Source organism: Rhinoderma darwinii, chromosome 13 (genome assembly GCF_050947455.1).
Source record: "Rhinoderma darwinii isolate aRhiDar2 chromosome 13, aRhiDar2.hap1, whole genome shotgun sequence".
Taxonomy (NCBI): Eukaryota; Metazoa; Chordata; class Amphibia; order Anura; family Rhinodermatidae; genus Rhinoderma; species Rhinoderma darwinii.
The window spans coordinates 18980133-19007504 of NC_134699.1; the positions used below are offsets into that span (position 1 = coordinate 18980133).

A 27372-nucleotide genomic window follows, 5' to 3' on the forward strand; every position below is an offset into this window, starting at 1 on the left:
AAATGAATGGGTAGATGTTTGCCGACGTATTTGAGCCGTGTTTTCAGGCATAATTCGAGGCGTAAAACGCCTCGTTTATGCCTGAAAATAGGTCGTGTGAACCCAAGCCGTATATTTCATTATTTATCCATTCCAGCAGGACTGGATGAAGGACTTGTTTAGTGATCTAGTGAGTGTTTTGCTCTGGGTGGTGAGATCAGTATGTGTAAAGACAGCTTAATGAAGAAGTAAATATGCAAATATTTCAACACCGCTACTTTGTTAATTAGGGAAAGGAAATCCCAGTTGACCACTAGCTCTCCAGTGTGAGGACCCTTCAGCTCATAGCTCAGCTAACTGACCTTTGATGAAAGAAAATCCACATTGACTACAAACACTACAATGTGAGGACCCTGCCAAACCCCTTCCCATATCTCAACTTACAGACCACTGTTGAACACAAGGTTTCCAGTGTGAGGACCATGCCAAAAGCTCCCCATATCTCAGCTGTCTGACCATCAGTGACTCTAGATCTCCAATGTGAGGACCCTGCCAAAAGCTCCCCATATCTCAGCTGTCTGACCATCAGTGACTCTAGTTCTCCAATGTGAGGACCCTGCCAAAAGCACCCCATATCTCAGCTATCTGATCCCCAGTGACTCTAGTTCTCCAATGTGAGGACCTTCCAAATCTTCTCATATCTCAGCTACCTGACCACCGGTGACTCTCCAGTTTGAAAACATTGCCAATCAACTTCTTATATCTCAGCTACCTGACCACCAGTGACTCTAGCTCTCCAATTTGAGGACCTTGCCAATCAACCTCCTGATCACTGGTGACCACTAACTCTCCACTGTGAGGACCCTCTAAACAACTCTCCATATTATCAACTTCCTTACCATCAGGGACTCTAGTGCTCCAGTGTAAGGACCCTGCAAAAAGCTCCCGATTTCGGTTTCGTGAACATCAGTGACCTTCAACTCTACAGTGTGAGGACCCCAGCTCACATTTTCGATATATCTGGGCTTCCTGAAGTTAGTGGGAATTTAAGATTAACTGCATGAATCCCAATGTTCAGGTTTGGGGGAGTTAGGCTAGAGATCTGTATAACGGTAAATAGTCCGATGCAGCAGAGCACAACACGTCTCCCTGCATCATTCGGTTATAATACTACACATTTCTCCTCTGCAGCATTTTTCATTCATGAAAAAATCTTATGTTGTCTCCAACCTCCATCTAATAAATCTCCTTCCCTCTTGGTACCTGGAGCCCCCATTGCCATTCACGGCAGGTCAAAGGGGGGGGGGGGTGTTAGAACAGTCTGAGTCACAGGAAAGAGGAGGGGGGGTGAGTCATTAATGAATGAGTCACACTCCGCTCGTCTCATCAATGAACTGTATGCTCTTACATCAAAACACGGCGTACATGCAGCAAACATCCCTTCCTCCCGCAGAGCATTCCTCCTCCTGCCCTGCAACTGCAGAGCGTTCCAATAATCTCATTGATCTTCATTCCTTTGTTCTCATGAACTGTATCACAGACGGATCTCATCTGTACAGAGAGTCCTAGGCTCATTACACATTTTTTTTCTATATATTATGGCTGACCATACACACTCAAAACCGCCAATTAAATGGTCCATTGGCTTATGGCTATAATCCCCAATTCCCCAATAATAGTGGGGCCATTTATCTCCTGATATATAAATTTCCGACTGAATATAAGAATGAAAAGTCTAATGTGCATGGCCGTTCTAGGAACAATTATTAAATGGGTTTCCTGTTCCATACAACCCATTGTCATAAGCCCCATAATTCAATGCTTAGCTAATAGGGGGTGATGGGGGAGCCCACTCAATAGTGAACCGCAGGGTGCTCATTGAAACTGCTGGACAGTGCGGACACCTATGGTTTTCAATGGCACGGTCATGCTTTTCACCACCGTTACTGCAATATACATTGAGAGACATCCCCCGATCAAGTCTGTGATATGTAAACTATAGTGTCCACATTTATTAAACCGGAATATATCTAATGCAGAGAGGCTCGCTATTTCATATGCAAGTTCAATAATAAAGGTGTGTAGTGCACATGACCAGCTTAGGTGCACAAAGAGCGGCAATTATTCCTAATAATAAATAAAGTCCCCATGATAACACTTCCTGGTACACAAGGTATCCTAGCAACCAAATTAAAAAAAAAAAAAAAAAAATACATTTAAAAAAAAATAAAAAAATAAAATTAAAAATAAAAAAATACAAAATCGATAAAACAGCAATGTTTCATCACTATTTAATGCGTACATACAAGCCTACTCCACAAATATACAAGCATGTAGTAACACAATTAAAACTGGCAGACCTTATTATATCTGTACATTCATAGTAAGGTGCCTCAGCAACACCTACAGCAAGCGTGGCTCAGACCCCCCAGACTGCAACAGCATAGCTGGAGGTCCGATTCTTCCCCGTTAACAGTGGTTCTATATTAGACCATATACATTAGACCAAAACTATTTTAGATTATCGTTCTGACAAAGAGGATATTGGGGAGGCTCTGTAATCTCACACACCATTAACTCTCTAAATAAAGGATTAGGCCTCATTTACACGAGCGTAATATACGCGCGTGCGACGCGCGTGCTTTTCACGCGTGTCGTACGCACCTATATTACTCTATGGGGCAGTGCAGACGATGCGTGAATTTTGCGCAGCGCGAGTGCGTTGCGTAAAACTCACGACATGTTCTAAAATTCTGAGTTTTTCGCGCATCACGCACCCATTGAAGTCAATGGGTGCGTGAAAACCACGAAGGTCGCACGGAAGCACTTCCGTGCGAACTGCGTGATTCGCGCAAGAGCTGTCAAACTGAATGTAAACAGAAAAGCACCACGTGCTTTTCTGTTTACAAACATCCGAACGGAGTGTCTTACACATGAGCGAACCGACCTTTACCGGGTTCGACCGAACTCGTTTTGACCGAACCCGGCAGGAGACAGTCACTGTGCAGGGTGCTGAAAGAGTTAAACTGGTTCAACACCCTGGACAGTGACTTCCGATCCCAATATACGTGAACGTGTAAAAAAAAAAAAAAAAGTTCTGACTTACCGATAACTCCTGGCTTCTTCCTCCAGTCTGACCTCCCGGGATGACAATTCAGTCCAAGTGACAGCTGCAGCCAATCACAGGCCAAGCACAGGCTGCAGCGGTCACATGGACTGCCGTGTCATCCAGGGAGGTGGGGCCAGATGTCAAGAGAGGCGCGTCACCAAGGACGCGTCACCAAGGACGCGTCACCAAGGCAACGGCCGGGAAGTTCTCGGTAAGTACGAACCTCTTTTTTTTTTTAAACAGGTTACTCGATATGGTGATCGGAATGCACTGTCGAGGGTGCTGAAAGAGTTACTGCCGATCAGTTAACTCTTTCAGCACCTTGGACTGTGACGGGCGTCGACTAGCCTCATCTCTATGATGGCGGCTGCGCGAAAATGACGCAGCCGCGCATCATACACGGATGACACACGGAGCTGTCAAGTGCCTTTTGCGCACGCAAAACGCTGCGTTTTTTGCGCGCGCAAAACGCACACGCTCGTGTAAATGAGGCCTTAGAAGCGTTTTTTAGAATGCCAAAAACAGCGCCACACAAGTACATGGGTTAGGTCTGGTGTTGCAGCTCGGCACTATTGAAGTGAATGTGGCTGAGCTGCAATACCACATACAACCTGTGGACACCTGTGCCGCTGTTTTAGGAAGGAAGCAGGCATGACTCTCTAAACCTGGACAGCCCCTTCAAGTTTTAGAGTACTCCTTCTTTATCATCCTAACAAGTTGGGTTTATAAATGAAGACTAAAGCTCCACCGGCAGTTTCTCCAATCCAAGTAGCGTTTTGTATTTATTGGAACACAGTCTACGAGACTGTAGATACAAACCATCGGGGAGTTAGTCTTCCCGAGTCACTAACCTGCAGTGTCTCAAAGAATTTTCCAACAAGTCATTAACGGCAGATACGGTAACATTTTAAATCACATTCCTACCTTTTTGAATGCATGTTCTGCACCATTGGTCCGTCCTTCTTCACTATCGTCATCCTCATCCTCCGCTCCTTCTTCCTCTTCTTGCGTTTCCTCGCTCTCTGTTCCTCCATCCAGAGTGAAGATGGCACGACACCTTTCACCCCCATCTTGTTCGGTCAGTTCCTCCTCTGTTTCTTCAGGATGGGTCGGTGGCTGGCGTATTCCTTCCATAGGCTACCAGATAAACAGGCATTTATCAACAGGAGGCCCAACCAAGCTACAACCTAATGGGCAACCACCCAATAGTCGGACTTACCTTGCTGAGTTGTTGTTGGTCAAGATAGTGCTGGTGTTGAAGGACCAGTTGTTGGAGGGCCTGGGGGCTTTGCGGGAGAGGGGAGGACTGTGTGCGGCTGAGGGGACGATGTCGTGGGCCCTTTGTGACTGTGCGAAGGGAAGTAGACACACGTTCTCCCCCCACCAGGGGCGACTGACCATGTAGTGGGACTAAAGCATAAGCAAGAAGAATGTTGGAAACCATGACACTAGAAAACCCATCACACCAGATATGATCTTCTTAAAACAGAAGGGATCTTTACTGAACATGTTCAAAAAGAACTTAAAGGGGTTAAAAACATGGCTGCTTTCTTCCAAAAACAGCGCCACACCTGTCTACAGGTTATGCGTGCCATTGCAGCTCAGCCATCTTCTCTCAGCTGCAATACCACAACCCATTGACAGGTGTGGCCCGGTTTTTGAAAGAAAGCAGCCATGTTTTTTCTTATCATGGACAACCCCTTTAAGAAGTGGAAGATAAATGGGGAAAAAAATTAAGGTAAAGTCAACAAAAGACTGGAAATTCCTAATAAGAAGGCTACTAACCTGTTATGAGGGCACTTTGCTGCCTGGCTTGCTCCAATAATAGTACATGCTGCAGAAGGGAAGGAGCCCCCAGACTTATCTCCCCTCCATCCAGCGTGGTGAGCGGGGTGGTGTTGAGGAAAGGTCCACCAGGCCGTAGGCTTTGGCGCTCCGCTCCCTCCTGGGAGGTGAACTGGCCCTGAAGAAAGATTCTAGATGTAATGCAATTATATTATCCCACATTATCATTTTTCTTGTATGTTTTAGGATATAAACCTCCCGCTCTTATGTTCTCTAGAAGGTACTCACACTGAGGTTGCTGGCACTTCCCTGCAGGCAGATATTGGGTAGTGAAGGAGATGTGTAGAGCCCTAATGGTCCTCCTGTTCCATCCAGGGTGAGAACTCTCTGCTGGGGAAGCATCTGGCGAAGAACATGGAATAAAACACAGTCAATCCTTCCCTGAATTCGAACACCAGGCAAATACCAGTATTACCGCTATGACATTTTACAATCCATCACCTTAAAGGCCATGTACACCTTTGAAATCGTGTTTGCTTTTGTTTTTTTTAAATAAAAATGTCTATCAGTGTGTTTTGTGCAAGTTTCTAAATACTTTTTATTCAAAATTATTTTTACTTTTTGAGATATAGCCGCTTTGTATCCTGAATACAGAGCACCTGTACCTTGTGCGGAGACCTGAATCTGACTGGTCAGCGGCACTGACAGGTTCAGTGACAGCGGATCCTGTGTGTCTCTGACATGCAGGATCGAGCAGGTACCTATCAAATCTACGGTCCATGCACACGATCGTATTTTCATCTTTCCGTAAATACGGTCTGTAAATACGGTCCGTATTGCATCCGTGTTTGATCCGTATATACGGATCCGTAAAAAAAGGGAGGTTGCAAATGATGTCTCCAACATGTTGCATAGCAACGCTTCCGTAAATACGGACGGTTTACGGATGCACATCCGTAGCCGTCCGTATTTGCGGAGCACCTATAGGCTTCTATGGGATAGTCCGTGCCGTAATTACGGACCAGAATTGGACAGGTTCTATAATTTTTTCAGCACGGACACCCATCAGTAAAAATACTGAAAGGTGTCCGTGGCCAATAGAAATTAATGAGTCCATAATTACGGATGAAATATACGGTCCTGTGCATGGGGCCTAAGTTCATAACTTATATGTGATCGACAACAGGTGGATCACGCAGGACCCACTGACACTGAACCCGTCAGTCCCGCTAACCTGACAGATTCAGGTAGATACAGCTGCTCTTTATACAGGATACAAAGCAGCTGTATCTCAAACAGTAAAAATCATTTTTAATAAAAAGTATTTGGAAAGTTGCAAAAAACATTCAGATACACATTATTACTATAAAAAAATAAAAAAACTTTTCAGGCACTTTTCCTGTCCTGCGCCACCATAAAGGAGATCATCTATGTGTGAAAGTGCCCCCAATGTAAACAACTATTAAGACATTCAAGAGGAACTAAAGGATCCCTGATATTAAGGCTGATTTACCCCAATATATTTGGGCCAATTACCGTATAATATCAATTATGGTTTGTCTGAAGTTTATAATCATTTAATCCTAGATTTAATAGAAGTCAGCACTAAATACACTGACCTGCTAGGCTTCTGGAGATGTTAGGAAGTGATTGTGGCTTGTGCTTATATAAAACAAGTATTCTAAACAAGCAGAACTGCAGTGCAAAGCAAGAGGGCAGAAGAAGGGAGGATCAACAGTCTTTGACATCATCAGGTATGAGGCAGGAACTAAATTTATAACAGTTTTTTCCTCTAAACATATCTTTATAACTATCGGAGTTCTATTTTTCTGATACAAGACTCTAAATCCCCAATAGAAAGAGAAAAATGACTAACGCCGGTCCACCACTAGGGGGAGCTTACTGTATACAGATTTATTATTGAGTTCACTGTATAAACAGTATGCAGTAAGCAGCTCCTAAACTCCTTCTTGTGGTGACTGTCGTTAGCCAGGCATTTATCAGTTAGGGCTCATTCAGACAGGCGTAATACTCGTCCGTGTGCTGTGCGATGAAATAATGCACAGCACACGGACCCATTCATTTCAATGGGGCTATTCACGAGTGTCTTTTGCATGAAACTCACTGCATGTCCTATATTGGTGTGTTTTTTTCACACACCTAGTCGCCCATTGAAATCTATAAATGCGTAAAAACCACGGACAGCACACGGACGGACATCCGTGAGCTGTCAGCGTTTCACGCATCAAATACATAGAAAAGAAGAGAAATAATTGTAAAAAAAAAAAAATTAAGTTCTTGCATGGACGTGATAAACATATACAACACGCTAAGCGCACTGATGCCAATACGCAACGCTCACATACAAGAAATGTAGGGAAAACGCTGCGTTTTTTACATGCGCAAATCTAACACGCTCGTCTGAATGTAGACTTAGTACTAGGGTTTTGCAGCGGTTTTGGAGCTGTGTATCAGAAAGACGGATATAAAAATATATTGAAAAATTAATCAGCATAAAATTTTGGACTTGAAAACAACACAATATTAAAAGGTGGAGATCTAGGATACTTTGAAGCCACAGAAAATTCTGGCAGTGTCCATGATCAACCACTTATAGGCTCAGCCCCTCAATATTGTAATCCCTTTTAGGTCTATTGGACCAATGGCACTTACCTCACTAGGAATATTGGGCACACTCCCTGTCAGTCCATTCTCACAGATGGCACTATTTGAGCTGTTTGGCGAGCTGGGTCCTGATCCGGGGGCACTATTACATACAGAAGAAACTACAAGGGGCAAAAAAAAAAAACAACACATTGATGATGAGCACTTGGGACCTGTTGCTTGGGCAGGAGTGAACAGAGGGGTAAATGGGGGAATCAGAATGCAAAAATGTAAGACAGTAGCAAGTCAGGATTGGGCATAAAGCCATATTGGAAATAGAGAGGACAAGATGGATGTATACCCTGAATTTCAATTGCTCTCTTCTTAAAAGCACTGATGACGGTTCCATCCTTCCTACGAAGAAGAGGACTACTGCGCCTTTCTGCAACCTTCTGCTTTAACCGTGAGCGAACCTTTAAGTTAGGTTCAGAGGCTATATAGGGGAAACAAACGTTGAAAATGTTATACGCCACATAGCACATGGCATGGGTGGGCTCGCCAATATTAACATGGTTTATGAGTTGACAAACCCTAAATAACTCAGCAGCCTATATCATAACTTTCTTTCATCTAAAGTTGGGTGCAGCCACCCGAGGAGAGACTAGTAAGCCATAAATGTGGGTGGGCATGAGAAATACACGTGCCCCAGATCTTGAGAAATTTCAGATACTGGTCATGAAAGGGTCCAATCTGGTTAGATATTCTCAATACACAACTTAGGGATTCTTCAAACCATGGGCTATGGTTTGCTTAGATAATTGTGCGTAATCGGTATCACGCACGGGTAAGGTCGGAATATCATATTTTTCAAAGTGATCCTACACGCACATACTAGCACTAAAGGGTAACAAAATTAATTTTCTGTTTTAGCCCCAACTAAGTATACCTACCAGTTTTGCGGAGGGGAAAGTCATCTCGGCCATCACAGGTTCCCAGAAGAGGCATCTTGTATGAAGGAGGTGTAGCTGGTGACCCAGCCTGAGGTGGAGAGCTGTGGTCCAGTGAGGTATGGTGAGTTCCCCTGTAAAATAACCAATTGTCAAAAAGGTGGTGAGATGCCAAAGGGCAGAGGTTGGTGAGAAGATAACTGAAGATTACGTTTCTTCACATATAGTTAGGACCTGCTATGAGACTCATGGGGAGGAGGAACGACCTTGGGTCAACCCCTTTACCCTTCCGCATAGGTTGTGTGGATGTTGGCAAAGGTCTTCCTTTCCACAGATACAATATTTAAAGATACAAAAGATGAGCCAACAAGCACGAGGGTTACCCCTCTCCTCTCCTACAAATGATAGTAGGAAGGTCTAGACAAGTTCTGGGCTCAATGGTCCAGGATGGAGAAGAAGTGTGAAGGGTTCCAATGTTGAATTTTGATAAGAAGTCCGATATTCTCCATGGATTGAATATTTATTGACTCACCAACATTTGGGGTGCTGTAAGATGGAATGGTTCACACTCCCTGGTACCTCCTTAGATTTGCTGAGCAGAAATTCCTGAAGCTTCAACTTCACCTCTGTGCTGGCTATGGCACCTTGGAAGGACACAACCAGTTAAAGGCCACCGCAACATGAGCAGTCTAACCATAGACCGTACTTCACTACCACACTCCCTTCCACCTCTGCCCCTAGAGTTTCTCTTACTTTCTTTGCTCTTCTCCTTGTTCCTCAGTATAAGGAGTTGCTGTTCCAGCCTCTGTTTCTCGGCTTCTTCCTGTCTCTGTCGCTCTCGTTTTCTTTGTTGTTCCAATTCTTGCTGTCTCTTAGCCGCCAGGATCTCTTGCTGTTGCTGCATATAGACAATAGGAGAAGTAAGAATAGCGCTGAACTAACCGGTCAGAAGATTGTAAGGATATTAAAATATTAGGGAGGTGAATAAATGAATGCATTACATGTGTCTTGATCAAGGAAAAATGTGATATCATCAGTGGAGAATCGTTTCAATATCAGAGAGAAGGGAAAACTCCTTAGACTGAGCTCATATCCTAGATCACGGCACATTGTCTTCTGGAAACTGGGTGGGAATTCGAAAGAACCAAAATAATGCAAAAATTGTCAACTGACCCTAACATGTACGTCTTCATGGTGGAATCATATGATTATACTGAGTATTACAATCAAGGCACATGTTTTCCAATCCAATCACATATACGGATAAGTTACTACTGGGACAGACGTTTTCTCCATATTCAAAAACTTGCTTATGATATATTTGCGGTTTTGTACCTAATCTCTTGACTTATAAGTTGCCCATAGACATAAAGAAGTTGTCTGGTTTAAAAAAAGCCATTTTAACATACCCAACGAGAGAATTTTGAGATAGAGGGGGTTCCCTCATTCTGGACCCTCATCCAATAGCCACAGTTAAGAGCAGATACAAAAAATATCTCTACCTATGGAGGACCCATCACATATGTGCATTACACAGCCACCAATTTATATCAATGGGTACTGTGTAATTCTTCATTTCACCAGTGGTGGTGCTGCAGGGAAAGTGAATACTCGCTGCTAGGATCCCCCACAGATTACAGCTGATTATCGGTGGTCTCAGTAGTGGACAATCTGTGATCAGCTCATCATCAGGGGACTCTTATTAAAAAAATAATAATAATTGTCCAAAGCAAAGAACCATATTAAAAGGGAACTGTCGGTAAATCAATCTTTCAGCCAACATTTATCAGTCACAACCTATTTGGCTGGGAAGATTAGCAGCTGCGAGACATTTCTGACAACACTTATCTCCATGGCATTCAAATAGTTCAGACAGAAAAAAAATCTATCCAAATGGAGCTCATGTTTCCCACATTTACCTGCCCCTATAAACATTATTAAAAATGTTTCACTTGTCTATTGCATGAAGCAACCATCTTAAAAGGGTTGTCTGGTTTTGAAAATTAAAAATATAAAATGATAAATTATTATTCAATTCTGAGTTAATAGGGGGGTTCCTCTGTTAAGGATCCTCATCTTTTGAGTGGACAGCAGTTACAAAGAGCGTCTCTCACTCTGGAGGACCTGTCCTCTCCTGAATTACACAGACAACCCATTGATATGAATGGACACAGTGTAATGCTTCACTTCCCCTGTGGCGGCGCTGCAGGGAAATTGAACACTTACTGCCAGGTTTCCCCCACAGATTACAGCTGATCACTGGAGGTCCCAGCAGGGGGACACTTTGTGATCTGTATAATGTCAAAGAACCCGCCTAACAAGTAAGGATTGTCCAAAGCGGAGAACCCCTTTAACATTTTGACAGTGGTAAACAATTTAAGGCCTTTGAAATGAAAGCGTAGGCCTTGTAGGTCACTTTCCAGCCATACAAAAGAAGCGTCTAAAAAAAAAACACGGAAGATGAGGATTATGGTTGCAGTTTAATGAGCAGTAGATGACTCTGAAATTAAGAGACTGGATGTCATGTGCTGCTACTTGGACAGATTATGTCTTTGTGGTGAAATAAAAAAATGAAATAACCACTATAGTAACAAGAAACGAACCAAAGAAGAGCAGCAAAAACATATAATGGAGGATAAAAAAAGATTGTTTATGGCTGGTAGGAGGCATCAATGGTAGCATTCACTACAGCAGTAGCTCGAGAAGTCAGCAAAACCAATGTTAATGAGTCCAATGAGGTCGAATTATAGAAATGTAATAAAATCAATGCATGACCTGCAGAGGACAAAGTCCCACCTTGAGGTGTTTTTGGATTTGGACCTCATGCTGTCTTGTTAGGTTTTCATGTTGCTTTTGGAATTCGGCAAAAAGAAGCTGCTTCTGAAGTTGTTGCTGCTGTTTCAAGAGAAGAAGTTGCTGTTGAAGCTGCTGCTCCCGATTCAAGGTGTCCATGGGCACTCCGGGACCACTTGCTGCCCGTGGCTCTTGCCTCAACTCCCCGGGACTTGGGGGGAGGCTGTTTGGAGAGGGCACTGCTGCAGAGATGAGAGGAGTGACCTCCACTGTTTGGAAGAGAAGAAAGGCAGATGGTTAGAGAAATTGCAACTGAGGAGCAAAGTGACCTAGGAACTTCTGAAAGCCTAATGAACAGGTATTAAAGGGGGTGTCTGAGATCAGAAAAACATGGCTGCTGTCTTACAGAAACAGCGCCACTCTATAGGTTATGTCTGGTATTGCAGCTCAGCCCCATGTCCATTATGGACTTTATCAGTTATAAATCCCCTCACCTATGATATGCTGCCATATACTACTGAGTACTAGGCAACAATATACTATGCTACTCCTAATGTCAGACTAAGTATACTGGCCATGCTCATCAACTGGATGTAGATTATTGGACCTATAGAAATATCCTAGAGTTGTGCAGGAGAGTCCATTTTTGAATCCATGGCAAATCCTATCTTCTGATATGGGCCATGCATCGATTCCTATGAGCACTTCTATGAGATTTCTAGTAATGGTAAAAGTGCCACAGGCATCAGTTGGGGTCCTAAACTGATGTCATCATCTGACAAGTCTATATTTCATATAAGATATTGAATTTCGCCAAACCTCTCCTTTAAGAAAAACTCTCCTGACCTATGGCGCCTCTGGTAGTCACCGACATACAACAAAACTTGTACTGCTGCAAACTCAATGACCCACATTTACTAAGACTGGAGAAGTCGGAGAGATTTGCCCCAAATTTATTAAAAGGCACACAACTCTTAATAAATTTGGTACATTTTGACCACTCAGTGTTCCTACACCTCTATGAGCAGACGGACACCCTGACGGTAACCAGACAGAACCAATTAAAGCCAATTGGTTCCATCGGGCGCCATTAGTGTGCGTCATGCACTGGTTCTGGCACTTCCGTTCTTTTGAAAAACGGCAAAAAAGAATGCAGATGTGAAACCAGCCTATGACACTAAGGGTATGTTCACACGTAGTCAACAAAAACGTCTGAAAATCCAGAGCTGTTTTCAAGGGAAAACAGACCCTGCTTTTCAGACGTTTTTTTACCAACTCGCATTTTTTGCGGCGTTTTCACGCCGTTTTCGCGGTGCGTTTTTTACGTCCGTTTTTGGAGCTGTTTTCATTGGAGTCTATGAGAAAACAGCTCCAAAAACGTCCAAAGAAGTGTCCTGCATATAATGTATATAAGTGTCCTGCACTTCTTTTGACGAGGCTGTATTTTTACGCATCGTCGTTTGACAGCTGTCAAACGACGACGCGTAAATAACAGGTCGTCTGCACAGTACGTCGGCAAACCCATTCAAATGAATGGGCAGATGTTTGCCGACGTATTGCAGCCCTATTTTCAGACGTAAAACGAGGCATAATATGGCTCGTTTACGTCTGAAAATAGGTCGTGTGAACCCAGCATTATTGTCCGCACCACGCTGCCACCAGCCAGGCACGTAGTATTGCATGGTTGCCAATTAGATGAACTGCTATCCACGTAATACATGGACGGCTTGAGTCAGAACAGCAGCCGCTCTTGCAGAGCGGCTCTCCGTTCCAGCTCATAGATGGGGTTCCTGAGTGGGGTACCCACCCTCTATGACGTCCATATGCTCCTAATGAGTGGTATATATTTAGTAGATAAATAGCGCAATAGGTTCGAGTTCCATATGTCCTGACAGACTAATGGGGGATTGGATGAAGAGGTCTGAAATCTCACCTCCCGATTTATCTGCTAGTTTTCAGTCACATACAGTGCTAAGGATTAAATGTATGGCTTAGGATCTATATAAATGTGTGATCGCTGGGTTCCTAAAGCGGGGTGCCTATTCCTGGTAGAGAGAGCATGCATGGAGACTCTACATTATAGCGATTTCAATAGAAATGCACTCACGGAGCGGTTTCTCCATCTCCTCTCACTATACTGGGGGGAGACCATGTACGATCAGACACCTACAGGGTGTAATTCTCAATTTTGAGATGTGACATGGAGCCCCCTCCAAGTTAACAGTGGATCCTTTCACGGTTTACAGTCACATTACACATTTACAACATGCATGGTAAAATGTTATAGTATTTGGCCACCATTTTACCGTTTACACATAGAATTAACCTACATAAAAAGTTGAGTAACTTTGTAAATACATGGTATCACTTATCTTTTACGGATCCTGAGTTACAGCCTGTGCTAAGCTCTGAAGCTGCATTTACAATGCTGCAAGCTTCAGAGCTGAAATCTACCGGGATTCCTTGTTGGCTAAATTACTGTCGCTTATACTGGTGATTTACATTCTGGGAAGTGCCTCTATACACCAGGCACTGTATGGTCATTTGATGTAGGCAAAACTAACTGTCCCCTGGCATTATGGGAGCTTAGACTGTTAGGGGGGTGTCTGACAATGAGCTTGTCGACTGTTTCCAATAACAAACAGCAGAATTGTGAATGCAGCTCTGGCTGTAACCCGGGATTAGTATAAGATAAGTATGTAGTGTAAGGGTCCTTTTAGACCTTCAGATTTCTTCTGGTAAATGAGTGCCGATCGACGATATAGCATGTTTATCTACATTTATACGGAGCAATCATTGTACTGTATAGGGAGATCGTTTGTCGCCATACAGTTTGCGTCAGTGTTGGCAGCACATTCCCTGTTTAGACAAGGAGATGTGATGCCGACAACGATCATTTTTACAGGCGCAAAAAAGATGTGATCAGCCGACAAACGACAAACGAATATAGACAAAAATTACAGAAGCATGGGGAGAATGTGAGGCCGAGGGACAGTGCCAGTGAACACTAATTTGGGGGGTAATTTACCTGCTGTCCCTCCCCGTCCTCCTGACAGCACAGATATACAGGGAAAGGGGGGTTAGCTGGTATGCAAGTACACCTATGTACATCCACCGTCCAGCCATAGAACCGCTGACGGGGGACGTGAATAACACTTTCTCGTTACAATGGCATCTGTCACGGGGTGGGCACCTATGGTTCATTGATGGGGTGTGAACGCTAGCCCGTCTGGTCAGATCCCACAAAAGAGCTACTGTAGCATAAATTGCTGATAAAGTTACTGCCGGATATGATAGAAAGGTGTCCGTACACGCAGAGCATCGCAGCTTGCTTTAAATGGGGCCAGGTAGCTGCAGACCAGACAGTCAGATTCCCCATGCTGACCCCAGTCCACTGCCGAAAGCGCCTACAATGGGCACATGAGCATCAGAACTGGACCATGGCGCAATGGAAGAAAGTGGCCTGGTCTGATGAATCACGTTTTCTTTTATATCATGTGGGTGGCCAAGTGCGGGCGCGTCGCTTACCTGGGGAAGAGATGGCACCAGGATGCCCTATAGGAAGAAGACAAACCAGCAGAGGCAGTGTGATGCTCTGGGCAATGTTCTGCTGGTAAACTTTGAGCCTAGGCATTTAAGTGGATGTTACTTTGACACGTACCACATACCCATACATTGTTACAGACCAAATGCACCCCTTCCTGGCAACGGTAATCAATAATGGCAGTGCCCTCTTCCAGCAGAATAATGACCCCTGCCACACTGAAAAGACCGTTCAGGAATGGTTTGAGGAACATGACAAAGAGTTCAAGGTGATGACTTGGCCTCCAAATTCCCCAGATCTCAATCCGATCGATGATCTGTGGAATGTGCTGGAAAAACAAGTCCAATCCATGGAGGCCGCACCTCGTAATTTACAAGACTTAAAAGGTATTCTCTGCTTTGGACAATCCCTACTTTTTAGAAGGGTCCCTTGACAATAAATAGATCACAAAGTTTCTTCCTGCTGGGATCCCAGTGATCAGCTATGATCTGTGGGTAAACCTGGCAATAAGTGTTCAGTTTCCCTGCAGCGCCACCACAGGGTAAAGTAAGCATTGCACAGTGTCTATTCATATCAATGTGTTGTCTGTGTAATGCAGGACAGGACAGGTCCTCCAGACCAATATACACTCTGGCCAAGATGTAAGGATTCAGAACATCGGACTGCGCTATATGACAATGGGTTTTATAGACTGGACAACCCCTTTAGAGGATCTAATGCTAATGTCTTGGCGCCAGATACCACAGGACACCTTTAGACGTCTTGTGGAGTTCAGGTCTTGTGGGTCAGAGATGTTTAGGCGACACAAAGAGTCTACACAATATCCGGCAGGTGGTTTAATTGTTATGGCTGAATGTCGTATGTGTGTGTTATATACTATACACGGGTATGTATTACATATGCACTCATGCAACACATGTGTATGTACATCATAGGATTCAGATACATATATTACATATTTAGCAATAAATACATAATCAAGCCTTCTATAAAATGTAAGTTCCTGGGCTTAGTGGACACTATAGATTATTTTTTGTAACCAGTACAGTATTAATCCACTTTTAACCTATTTGTAGTATGGCAGACTCATATTTCATCTGGGCACACACATACAGGCATGGGGAGGGGGATTAGTGGGGCTGCAGTATCTGTGCAGCATTCCTCATGTCTGCAGACATCAGTGGAGCTAAAAATACACAGCTGGAAATATATATAGAGCATCACACACAATCTCTAGCACACGTGTGTTATTCTACATACATGTGCTATTAATACACAGTGGACATGTGCACAAACATACAATACACAAATGCGTAAAACCATACATACAATACATAAACACATACAGTACACATACAATACATTGAGTACATGCAAATACAAAACACAGTATCAATACATAAAATATATTTTTATGTCTCTCTCTCTCTCTCTCTCTCTACACACAGTTTTATTACACAAATATATGCTGTATACATACGATACAAATAGTACACAAATACAATACACACACAATCACATACATAGAGTATATAAACACATATATTTTACACACTAGAATACATACAAATACTTACATATACATACAGGAATACATATAAACATGCAGAATACACATATAAATACATTACACATACATAAATACATACACACACACATAATACATACATGAAATGTCATACATGTAAATATGGAGGGAGTTGAGAGGTATTAGTGGTGACAGCTGTATGTCCTGTGGCAAGTGAACCACGTCCCTGTGTATTAGGTGTAGGTGATTAAATATATTCCTGTTTATTATAAGGAGGTGAGTGATCATGATACCTGTGTATTAAGAAGAGGTCACAGGCCTGTGTATAAGGAATAACTTATAGGTACATGTGTACATATGTATTGGCAGAGGTAGTGTATTGATGGCTGGGTATTAGAGTTATGTGATGGGTACATGCCATTTACCTGTATATAAGGAAGAGGTTACAGGTCCTGATATATGTGTATTAGGAGGAGGTGAGACATTCATGACTTTATACCTGTGTATTAGGAGGAAATGGTCACTATGTCCCAATTCCTATGTATTAGTGAGAGACAAGAAATACATGATGAATCTTATACGTGGGTATAGCTGTGTATTGGGGAGGTTGAGCTTTATATATTATGCTATACATTTTAGTCCGGATGTCTGTATATTAGGAGCAGGACAAGGTACTTTTATAATTGGTGTTCTAGTTCTCTATATTACAACAAGAGACGTTATTCAGAAAGTGAGACATAAGGAATGTTATCTAATAAGGAGACAATGTCTGGAGGATAGGGGATGATGTCCTGAAACCTGTGTATTAAGAGATATGTGCCCTGAACGTTGTATTAGAAGGAGGTAAATGTCCTGATACCTGTGTATTTAGAAGGAAGTGAGAAGTATATGATGTGATACTCGTGTATTAGAAGGATGGAGGGATATGTCCTGATACCTTTATAATAGGAGGCGGTGATACTGGTGTATTAGGAGGAGGTTGGAGGTATACGACGTGATACCTTTTTATTAGGAGGATGGAGGGATATGTCCTGATACCTTTATATTAGGAGGAGGTGATACTGGTGTATTAGGAGAAGGATGGAGGTATATGATCTGATACCTGTGTATTAGGATTAGATGATACCATTGTATTAGGAGAAGGATGGAGGTATATGATCTGATACCTGTGTGTTAGGATTAGATGATACCATTGTATTAGGAGAAGGATGGAGGTATATGATCTGATACCTGTGTGTTAGGAGAAGGATTTAGGGATATGTCCTGATACTTTTATATTAGGAGGAGATGATACCGGTATATTAGGAGAAGGATGGTATATATGATCTAATACCTGTGTATTAGCAGTAGAATATGAAACGTCGTATTATATTTCAGGACAATAGAGGTAAGTGCCCTGAACTGCGTATTAGAAAAAGGTTGGGTAAATATAATGATATCTGTGTATTAGAAGATTAGAAGTCTATAACTCGATCCCTGTGTATTATCAGTAGGACTATGAATGATATCCCATTACCTATATATATATATATATATATTTATATTGAGAATAGAGGTGTGATGAGAGACATGTCCTAATACCTGTGTATTAATTTTAGTGTGTGCCCTAAACTGTGTTTTAGGATGAAGAATTGTACATGTAATGATATATGTGATTAGGAGGATAGACCCATGTGCCACGAACTGTGTATTAAGAGGATATACATGCTGATACTCATGTACTAGCAGGAAGATGAAGAACGATCTCCTGATACCTGTGTATTAGTATGTTAGGGCTATCTGTATATTAGAGGGAATAGAAAGGTATATGTGGTACAATTCATTGGGGATGGTTTGTATACGAAGATTGCGGTCTTGAGAGATTACAAAAAATAGACCATAAGAATGAGACTAACAGTAAAACTAGAGCACGGTGTAGGCTCCCGCCACCATCTACAGAGGGGATATATGTGAAGATTGAGTAATATGAAGGTCCCGGCGAGATGTCACAATATAGGAGGCGATGGAGAACAAAAGGTGAGGAGCAGAAGATCAGATGATGAGATGATGCAGAAACATGGTCACCACTAGTGATGGGGATGCACCTACTAAGAACAGGGTAACCAAAGAGTTGTAGAGTAGGGGCAACACCGGGGAGTAACGTAGATTAGTCTATGAAGATGGCACGGAAGCCCAGGTTTGGGAAAAGGAACTGTGTAAGAGTTTGGTCCAAGACAGGACGAGCTGTAGGATCGAGCGTGGTGATGTGTGTGGATAGATGACAGACATGAGTTTCCCTGTGAATGGAGTAAGGAAATGCTTCTCACCTGCTGTGGGCATCGCATGCCCCTGTGCCCGGCTGAGGAGCTCCAACGCTGGCTCTCGCCCCTTAAGACCATCTGCAGAGGACACACAAGGCTCTGTCTCATAAATAGTCTGCAGCATGTCAGGCAGCGCCAGGGCTCGGGGAACCAGCAACATTCCCGGACCCCCTCTGCTGCCAGCTACCAACAACCAGCCCTCCCCTCTGCCCGAGAAAGCACACCCTAACTCCTAAGAACTCCACCACTTCTGGGTCTTCTTTAAGAGAGGCTCAGTGTAGGCACGGAGGTCAGATAATCCATATCCAAAAGGAGAGAGGTGGTGGCGGTAATGGTAGAGGGTCGATTGGTGGCAGTGCCAGAGGTGCTGGGAGGTTTAGTTAGGCCCGTACCCTGCCCTCCCCCTCCTGCCTAGTGAACGCTGGGCTGCAAGTGGAAGGTTCTGCAGCAGAGCGACTGAAATAGCACAGTAGAGGTGGAGTCAGATATAAATAGACAGGAGAGAGAGAGCGAGGGAGAGGGAGAAAAGAGAGAGCTGGGAAGGGGGGGATAAGGACTGCTCAGAAATAACAGAGCCTAAGTCTTACACTAGACAGGGACAGGCAAATGCAGCAATATATATAAATTTAAAAAAACACGACAAAAAATGCAATAAAACAAAATGACGTAATAATAACAGAAAGTTAGAAAGTGCAAAAAAGAAATGAAGGCGAGAGGTAAAGGAAGAGCAGCAAACTAAGAGAATAATGATGAGACTGGAAGAAGATGTGTGAAGTGGAGAGGAAAGAAGAGTGCAAGCACTGCGGAGGGAGAGTGCGCAGGGAGTGACGAGAGCGGGGCTGGTGGGGGGGCACCGGCACAAGATCACGGGCAGGACTGGCCATAGACGTAATGATTATAGGTAATGAGCCAACCCTTAACCAGAAGCGTTATGTCTATGGTACTGAAGCCACGTGTCCTGATTGATGGCATCCCGTTCACAACAAGTATCTGAATTTTTTTGGTGGTTGGTAGCAGTAGTTACTATTCTACATGTGGAGCAATGCAGGGGAGCAAAATTAACTGCAATGCAAATTATTCTGCATTGAAAGATTCAGAGGTTTGCCATTTTTTGATGGGCACTCGGGGAGGGTAATGTTCATGTCTTGACCCTCAGGTTGTATTTGGATATGTCAGAGACTTGACAGATGCCAGTCACGACAAAAGCTTGGGGGGCCCCCTATATCTGGAGCCGGTCTTGATAGAGACATCAGAATGCGGATGGGGTCTGTGATCACCGACTAATAGAATGAAGTGACCTCATTGTTATAGTCCCATTGATTCCTATGGCAGCAACGTCAGAGCCATTCCATTGTAGCGCCCATGGACCCCTCCATTACTATCGTCTGACCTGTCTCTATGACCTGATAAAGATTCTTCTATCCAGAGGGTCACTCTACGATCAAGACTATGATACATTTATATATTATCAATAATTGTCATATAATCAGATAAATTTGATGGAGCAAAATATTTCGATAGAAATAGGATTATAGAATTGGACAGTAAGTCAGTCAAAGACTAACGCAAACTCTGCGAGTCTGTATTGTTGGTGTTTTTGAATGCGAAATTTATACAAAACTGTTCAATAAAAAACTATTGAAATCAAAGACTAAAGAAAGTCAATACTAGTGCTTGCTTCTAGGCAGATTGTATTGCCAGAGTTAGTAGGGGAGCAAAAGACCATTAGGTCAACTGGGTATAATGAGGCCATATTCATGAGAAATGAGGAAAGACTAGGTGCCGGCTTGGTTGGCATATTGGAGATTGGTGAGCATATTAGATATAAGAGCATACAAGGAGGCAGTGAGTGGGGGATGACGGCTATAAGTGGCCTCTGAGAGTATAGCTTGCAGTTGATAAGAGAGTAGTCGTCGTGTTGACAGAGCTCAGGACATAACAAGAGTATATAACCCGTCTCTAGGAATATATATACACACTGTAGAGCATGAGCCACATTTAAGGGTAGACAAAAATGTGGGGAGCTGGCCAATCATGAGCGACCATTTGCTCCTCGGACATCGCCATGTTTGTTTCTGGCCACAAGGGAAATATTATTACTCCACCTCATTAGCTATATAGGGGGTGCAGAGATAGTAGTCGCACAGGGGCCCTGCTGTCTGAGGGGCCCAAAGACCCAACTGCCACATAAGAAGAACCAGTATTATAAATGGCACACGGTAGGTGGGGGCTCCTGCTACATATTTACATTGGGGCCCAGGAGCTTCAAGTTATGCCTTTGATAGTATATTACTTGTTCCAACATCACTTCATAGTAAAATTTGCCATTGAGGACTCTAAAAAAAAAAAAAGGATATATAAGCATGGATCGCATATCAAATCCATATACCGTCAGTCTGATCAGTGAGGGTGCGACTGTTGCGACACCTAAAATGAAGGTGTTTTTATAGTTTTACCAAAATAGAACCATGGCCCCTTTGTTCTAGACAATGAGGGGGTACCCGAGGTCAGACCCCCAGAGGCTTAAAGCTTCTGGGTCCTAATGTAAAATCTGTAACAGGGCCCGGGCCCCACCTACCCAGTGCCATTTATATTACTGGTGTTTCGTTAGATGGCATAGTGGGCCTTGGGCTGCCACCTCTGTACCCACTATAGCTGCGCCCCTGCAGACCCCCACTAATCAGACACGGACGGTGGGGAATCCCTTTTAATATCACACCATAGGCAGAGCTACAATTCTAAGAGGGAAAACAACAAATGCTGAAATAAATGATCCAAACAACGATAAAAACAGCTAATAAACTCCACAGTACAAAACACGTCTATGTATACACCGGGAGAAATCCAGACTGTAGAAAGGTAAAAAGCAGAGATTACTGATCTGCACAGTATCATTAAGATGTCACTCTGAATCCACCACATAAATAGCGAGATGTACGTTATTATTAGACACGGTGGAAGTATATATAGCTGGGACCTCACTCTACAAGCATGTCATTAAACCGAAGCGTGACCTGCCAGCACTCCGGGAGCCGGGTTATCACAAATAAAAGTGACTTCTAATGTGCGCAAAATTTACTGCGGATCTCACAGAAAAGTGCATTTGAAGCTTGTGACAAGTGTAATCCCATGTAAACATCTACTAATCAATGCTAAACAAGCCACCTGATACTGGAGGGTTAAAGGGAAACTCCAGGAAAAGAAAACGGCATTTCCCATCTCATTAGGGGTGAATCATTTGTGCAAGCGATTTACTAGCTAACAACGGCTGAATGAGTGTGAGCTGCTGCATAGATAGAGCCACCTGCAGGTGTATGAGAGCACTCTCCGGCTGGCACTCTGCAGGGGGGAAAACTGACTGCCACTGTGCAGGAGGCGCTCTCTGTCTGGCACTGTATAAGGCGCGCTCTTTGTCTGGCATTGTATATGGGGGCGCTCTCTGGCTGGCACTGTATATGGGGGCGCTCTCTGGCTGGCACTGTGCAGGGGGCGCTCTCCGGCTGGCACTGTGCAGGGGGCGCCCCCTGGTTAGCACTCTGCAGAGGCCAGTCCCTGGTTGGCACCCCGCAGAGGCCAGTCCCTGGTTGGCACCCCGCAGAGGCCAGTCCCTGGTTGGCACCCCGCAGAGGCCAGTCCCTGGTTGGCACCCCGCAGAGGCCAGTCCCTGGTTGGCACCCCGCAGAGGCCAGTCCCTGGTTGGCACCCCGCAGACGCCAGTCCCTGGTTGGCACCCCGCAGACGCCAGTCCCTGGTTGGCACCCCGCAGAGGCCAGTCTCTGGTTGGCACCCCGCAGAGGCCAGTCTCTGGTTGGCACCCCGCAGAGGCCAGTCTCTGGTTGGCACCCCGCAGAGGCCAGTCTCTGGTTGGCACCCCGCAGAGGCCAGTCTCTGGTTGGCACCCCGCAGAGGCCAGTCTCTGGTTGGCACCCCGCAGAGGCCAGTCTCTGGTTGGCACCCCGCAGAGGCCAGTCTCTGGTTGGCACCCCGCAGAGGCCAGTCTCTGGGGCACTGGCTGGCACTGTATGTGGGGGTACTCTCTGACTGGCATTGTTAATCGTAAGCAATTCCTGGATGACATTTTCAATGAAGGCGGTCACCTTATGACACTGTTAATAGGGCACTATCTTATTGGTACTGGTAATGGGGAGTATTCTATGACTGGCACTGTTAATTGCAGCACTCTTTGGTAGCACTGTTAATGGCGGCACTATGGCTCTTATTATGGGGCTCTGATAAGTGTTTGAGGGTGGGGCTTATATGTGCCCCACATCTTTAAATCTCTCTGAGGGTAATTCTCAAAAGTTGGCAACTATGATTTAGATCAGCCACAGAACTGTTAGAGGAGTTGGAGATGTTTGAGACTCCCTACCGATCCGCAGAACGATGGGTCAGAGGTGCCCATTCTAATTTTAAGCCACAACCGGTCAAGCCATTTTGGGAGTTGGTTATAGGCAACTGAAGATTGGTTGCTATGCAACTTTTACTTTGCAATAGTTATAATAGATCTTCCCTATTGTGGCAAAAACGTAATGCTAAAGGAATTAGAGGCAAACTAGGTAGTGGCACCTTCCCCAATTGCACTCTCCGTAATGGCCCTGGCAACACCCCCTCCCTCCCCTTCCTCTTTCCCAGCATACCCAAGGAATTCTGGTCAGGTCAACCTAAAGATTATTGTGTCATGCTCCGCCCCCTTTTACTCTGTAATGCATTTTGTATAACTGGTTGCAGTTTTTTTTCCTTGGCTGTATTTTGTACATTCAGGTCAACGAGTCAAAAATTACAGGCAAAGGACATGTCATGGTTTGGCCGCTGCATTAAAAATAAAAAAAGTCTAGAGAGGCTGGACTGCTCTCGAACACAAAATCTGATCAATCAAAAAAATCCTTAAAGATCTCAGAGACAAAACACAGTCCAAGGGCAGTCCTAAAAATAAAGAAATATTATCATACACAGATAGTAAAAGTATGCACGCTGGAGGTCAGCATTAAATGTCATATAGCACTGCCGTGTAAAGGATGTAATAACCCATTTAAAGGGATACACCCGCCAAAAACTGTGGTCATTTTCACAACACTGGACATGTGAACCATGTGGAGGATTTATTATTTATACTCTGTTTATAATGGGATCATTTAGATGTTTGATTTCTACTCCATTTGAGATTCTCTACTTTGTGGTAAATTACTAGAGATGTGCATTGTATATTGGTCTCCGCATTGTATACTACACACCAGAATAGGCCTGTCTCTGTATTATAAATTGGCCATTAGGTATGCTATACACATATAGTCAAATGTCTTACTAAAAGGCCTGTCTGGTGTAGATAATCGATTTTAGATTGCCTAAAGGTGGGTATATTGATGATGTGCGTGTGGTTCTGTGCCATTTAGGACTGGCGGCATCCACTAAAACCAATGAATGCCTATTGAATTCAATGGATGCCATGTAATGCCTCACAAGGGCTTTATGGACAATGAGAACTGCAGTTTCCCCAACAATGACCAGATTTACTCCAGGGGACCCATAATTTGAAAAGGTATTCTTCAAATTAGACAACATTTTTACAAGGGCAAAAAAAGAAATGTTTTTTTTCTTCTTGCAGATACAGCGCCACTCAATGGGTTGTGCCCAGTATTGCAGCTCAACCCCATTCACTTGAATAGAGCGGAGCTGCAATACTAGACACAGCCACTGGGTAAGAGTGGCGCGGTTTGTGAAAAAAAACAGCCATGTTTTTTTAATTGAATACAAACCCTTTAAGTGTCATGAAGTCAACAACTGGAGATGATTGAATTGCTCCACCAAATCCCCCAGCCCATAAAATACAATGGCCGAATCAATTCCTCAATTAGCCTCAAATGTGAAATCAATTCACCCAATAAACTGTGAATCGACCTGCTCATCCCTTCTAGTGATTCTAGAATTCTTCTTCTTCAGAATGTCCTATCTTCTGTTGGGGTCTTCAGACTTTCGATGGCACGGTCTTGATTTATTTGATTGTCTCCATCTGTCTTGTTCCTCCTTTCCCTTCGAGTCTTCTGAGAATAATCATCTTGCCCAAAGAGCTGGGACTTCTCATGATAAGTCCAAGATAAGATAGAACATCAGTGGAAGTAGAAGGTTCGGTTGGCTTGCTCGAGATCCATCCATCAAAAATCACCACCACCAATTCCAAGAAATCAATACTGTTCCTTGTCTCTCGTCTTCACGGTTCAACGAGAGCCACAGACACAGAGCCTGGATAATTCTGATCTCCGTCTTTGCAGACACATCTTTACCTATGCTAGGGTTACCGTGATGCCGTGTGCGGACACCAGGTACAGGATCTGAGCCTTATAAATAATCCCATCCATTATTTCTAGATCCAAGGTACAAAACAATTGTAGGTTTCCAATAATATGTGAACCATTTTAAGTGGGGGGTTTAAGGGTGTTGGTGCCTAGGGTAGAGATCGCAAAATGCACCCCCTTAAATTTTATAGGCAGTACAGAAATTGAAGTACATTTGGGTAATGAAAGTGGTCTATGTACCTATAATTTAATTTACTCTATATAGGTCCAAAATGTATTATATGGATCAGAACCTTGTTCTTATTAGGCTATGTTCACACAACGTTTTTTCCATTCAAAATCCACTCATAAACCACCTCTAATTGATTTTAATAGGAAATCCAACATGTAGATGTGAGCTTATCCTAGTAGCAGACACCTTAGTGACTTAAAGGACATGAACACCTTTTGCAACAATTTTTTTTTATTATTGTTCCAATGCAACTTAAATGAAAAATGAACCAACTTTGCAATTGGTCTTTATTTAAAACTTCCCATCGTTTTGTTTCTACAGCTATGCAGACCTATGCGTCTCCATGGTAACAGACAACAAGCAAACCTTGTGTAGCCAGATCCTGCAGTCATGTTGCCTTCCTGCAGTCATACATTTGGTAGGTTAGAAAGAACTAGGAGACAGATAGGAGAGCTTATGACGGCAGAATCAGACTACAAAAGGGCTTCTTTGTTGTCTGTTACCATGGAAACACATAGGTCTGCATGGAAACTAAACAACAGTCAAATTTTAAATTGGGACCTTTTGCATAGTTGCTTCAGTTTTCATTCTGGATGAATTGGAACAATAAATAAAAATGTTGCAAATGTGTACATATCACTGAGGTGTCTGCATTACTGAAATACACTCAAATCTACAAATAGGTCTTCAGTATATGTTCCACATCAGCACCTAGTGGAGAACAATAGAACTGCAAAGTACGTTATAATGGATAAGGAGGGGAGATGCAGATAAAAAATATCAGGTATGGTATAATAATAATAGACATAGGTCATTGTATGAGCAGCAATGTAAACAATGCACTATACAAAGTAACATAGAACTGCTGACATGCACTGGCTTCTACTCACAGGCTGTTGAAATCTGATATATACACATAAAAATAGTATATATATATATATATATATATATATATATATATATATATATATATATATATATATATATAATGTTTATATACAAACGAGACACTGAAAGGTAAAATCGGGAGCTCTAATGTCAATATCTACCCTTGTCGCTGGATCAGAGGCAATCATTTAATCAGCTCACAGCCTATATTATCCTCATGAATGTTCCCCTACTCTTTGTATGCGCATTATTTTATTTGTTGGAGCAGCAGTTTATGCTCCAGAGCTGCTCTTCCTTCAGAAACTACAACCATAGTTAGCCATTTTGGAGTTATACTGCCAAGTATTTTGGTCACCTGGTCAGCCAATAGCAAACCTGTATTTATATATAAATGCTGCCACACTCTTTTTCTTTCTATACCTCTCTTTTTTAAAAATTACTGTCACACTTATTCATGTCTCCACCAAAGTCATACCCTTTCTATGGCTATTCGGACAAGCATACAAAATAAAAACAAAGCTCTACTGAAGTCAAACAGTCCACATGCATATAGAAATGTAAACTCCTCCACCATTCCTTTCAATTGAGAGAAAAAAAAAAACATAAAACCCCCAGAAAACGATATATACACACACACACACACACACACACACTCACATATACATATATATACACACACACACACACACACACACACACACACACACAATATATATATATACACATACACACATATTATATACACATATATATACACACACACGTTATATATATATATATATATATAAAATAGAGCTCCCCACGGAATACCTCTACAACAAATTCTGAACATCCGTATATATGCTTTGCATCTAGAATTTCATATTGTCTATCAGCTCTCCAGTGTGAGGACCATGCCAAACAGCTCCCTAAATCTTTGCTTCCTTGATACTGGGAGCTTCACAAGCCCTTTATTTTAGATGAGTTTCTGACCATAAAATGATTAAAACCCCAGTGATCAGATGTAATCTGTGGGAAAGCAAGTGTTCAATTCTCCTGCAGTGCCACCACAGGAGAAATGAAGCATTACACAGCTCTCAGTGAAATCACTGGGCTGTATGTATAATACACAGAAGTCACAGTTCCTCCAAAGCAAGAGAGGCTCTTTAAAATTTCTCATCACACTGGGTAATAGATAAGAGTCCTGAATTGGGACCTGTAAGAGCTCAGAAATCCCTAATAGTCTATTTGATAATAGGTTTTCTAGCATGTACCCAAGTGTTTCCATGTCATAGAATGTTTTCAGCTATTTTTTTTTTTTCTTTCAGTCATTGACTCTAAGGGGCTTGAGTAGGCTATGGGGTGCTAGGGGCTACTTCGTTATTTGGGGGGTC

General features: G+C 43.1%; 1 protein-coding gene across 3 annotated transcripts in view; it reads right to left on the bottom strand.

The window, feature by feature from the left end:
• The window catches only part of HDAC5 (histone deacetylase 5), a 50867-nt gene that overhangs the window by 9584 nt on the left and 13911 nt on the right, over positions 1 to 27372 (bottom strand). The window contains exons 3-13 of one of the 3 annotated variants that reach the window (XM_075845659.1): positions 18596 to 18667; positions 11221 to 11486; positions 9178 to 9322; positions 8957 to 9068; positions 8428 to 8558; positions 7839 to 7970; positions 7547 to 7659; positions 5162 to 5275; positions 4874 to 5051; positions 4308 to 4498; positions 4013 to 4225 (exon numbers count right to left, since the gene is read on the bottom strand). In XM_075845659.1, coding sequence (XP_075701774.1) covers positions 4013 to 4225; positions 4308 to 4498; positions 4874 to 5051; positions 5162 to 5275; positions 7547 to 7659; positions 7839 to 7970; positions 8428 to 8558; positions 8957 to 9068; positions 9178 to 9322; positions 11221 to 11486; positions 18596 to 18667 — 1667 coding nt within the window. Of the gene's footprint in view, positions 1 to 4012; positions 4226 to 4307; positions 4499 to 4873; positions 5052 to 5161; positions 5276 to 7546; positions 7660 to 7838; positions 7971 to 8427; positions 8559 to 8956; positions 9069 to 9177; positions 9323 to 11220; positions 11487 to 18595; positions 19032 to 27372 lie in introns of those variants that run through there. The other 2 variants (XM_075845658.1, XM_075845660.1) reach the window with 2 other exon arrangements.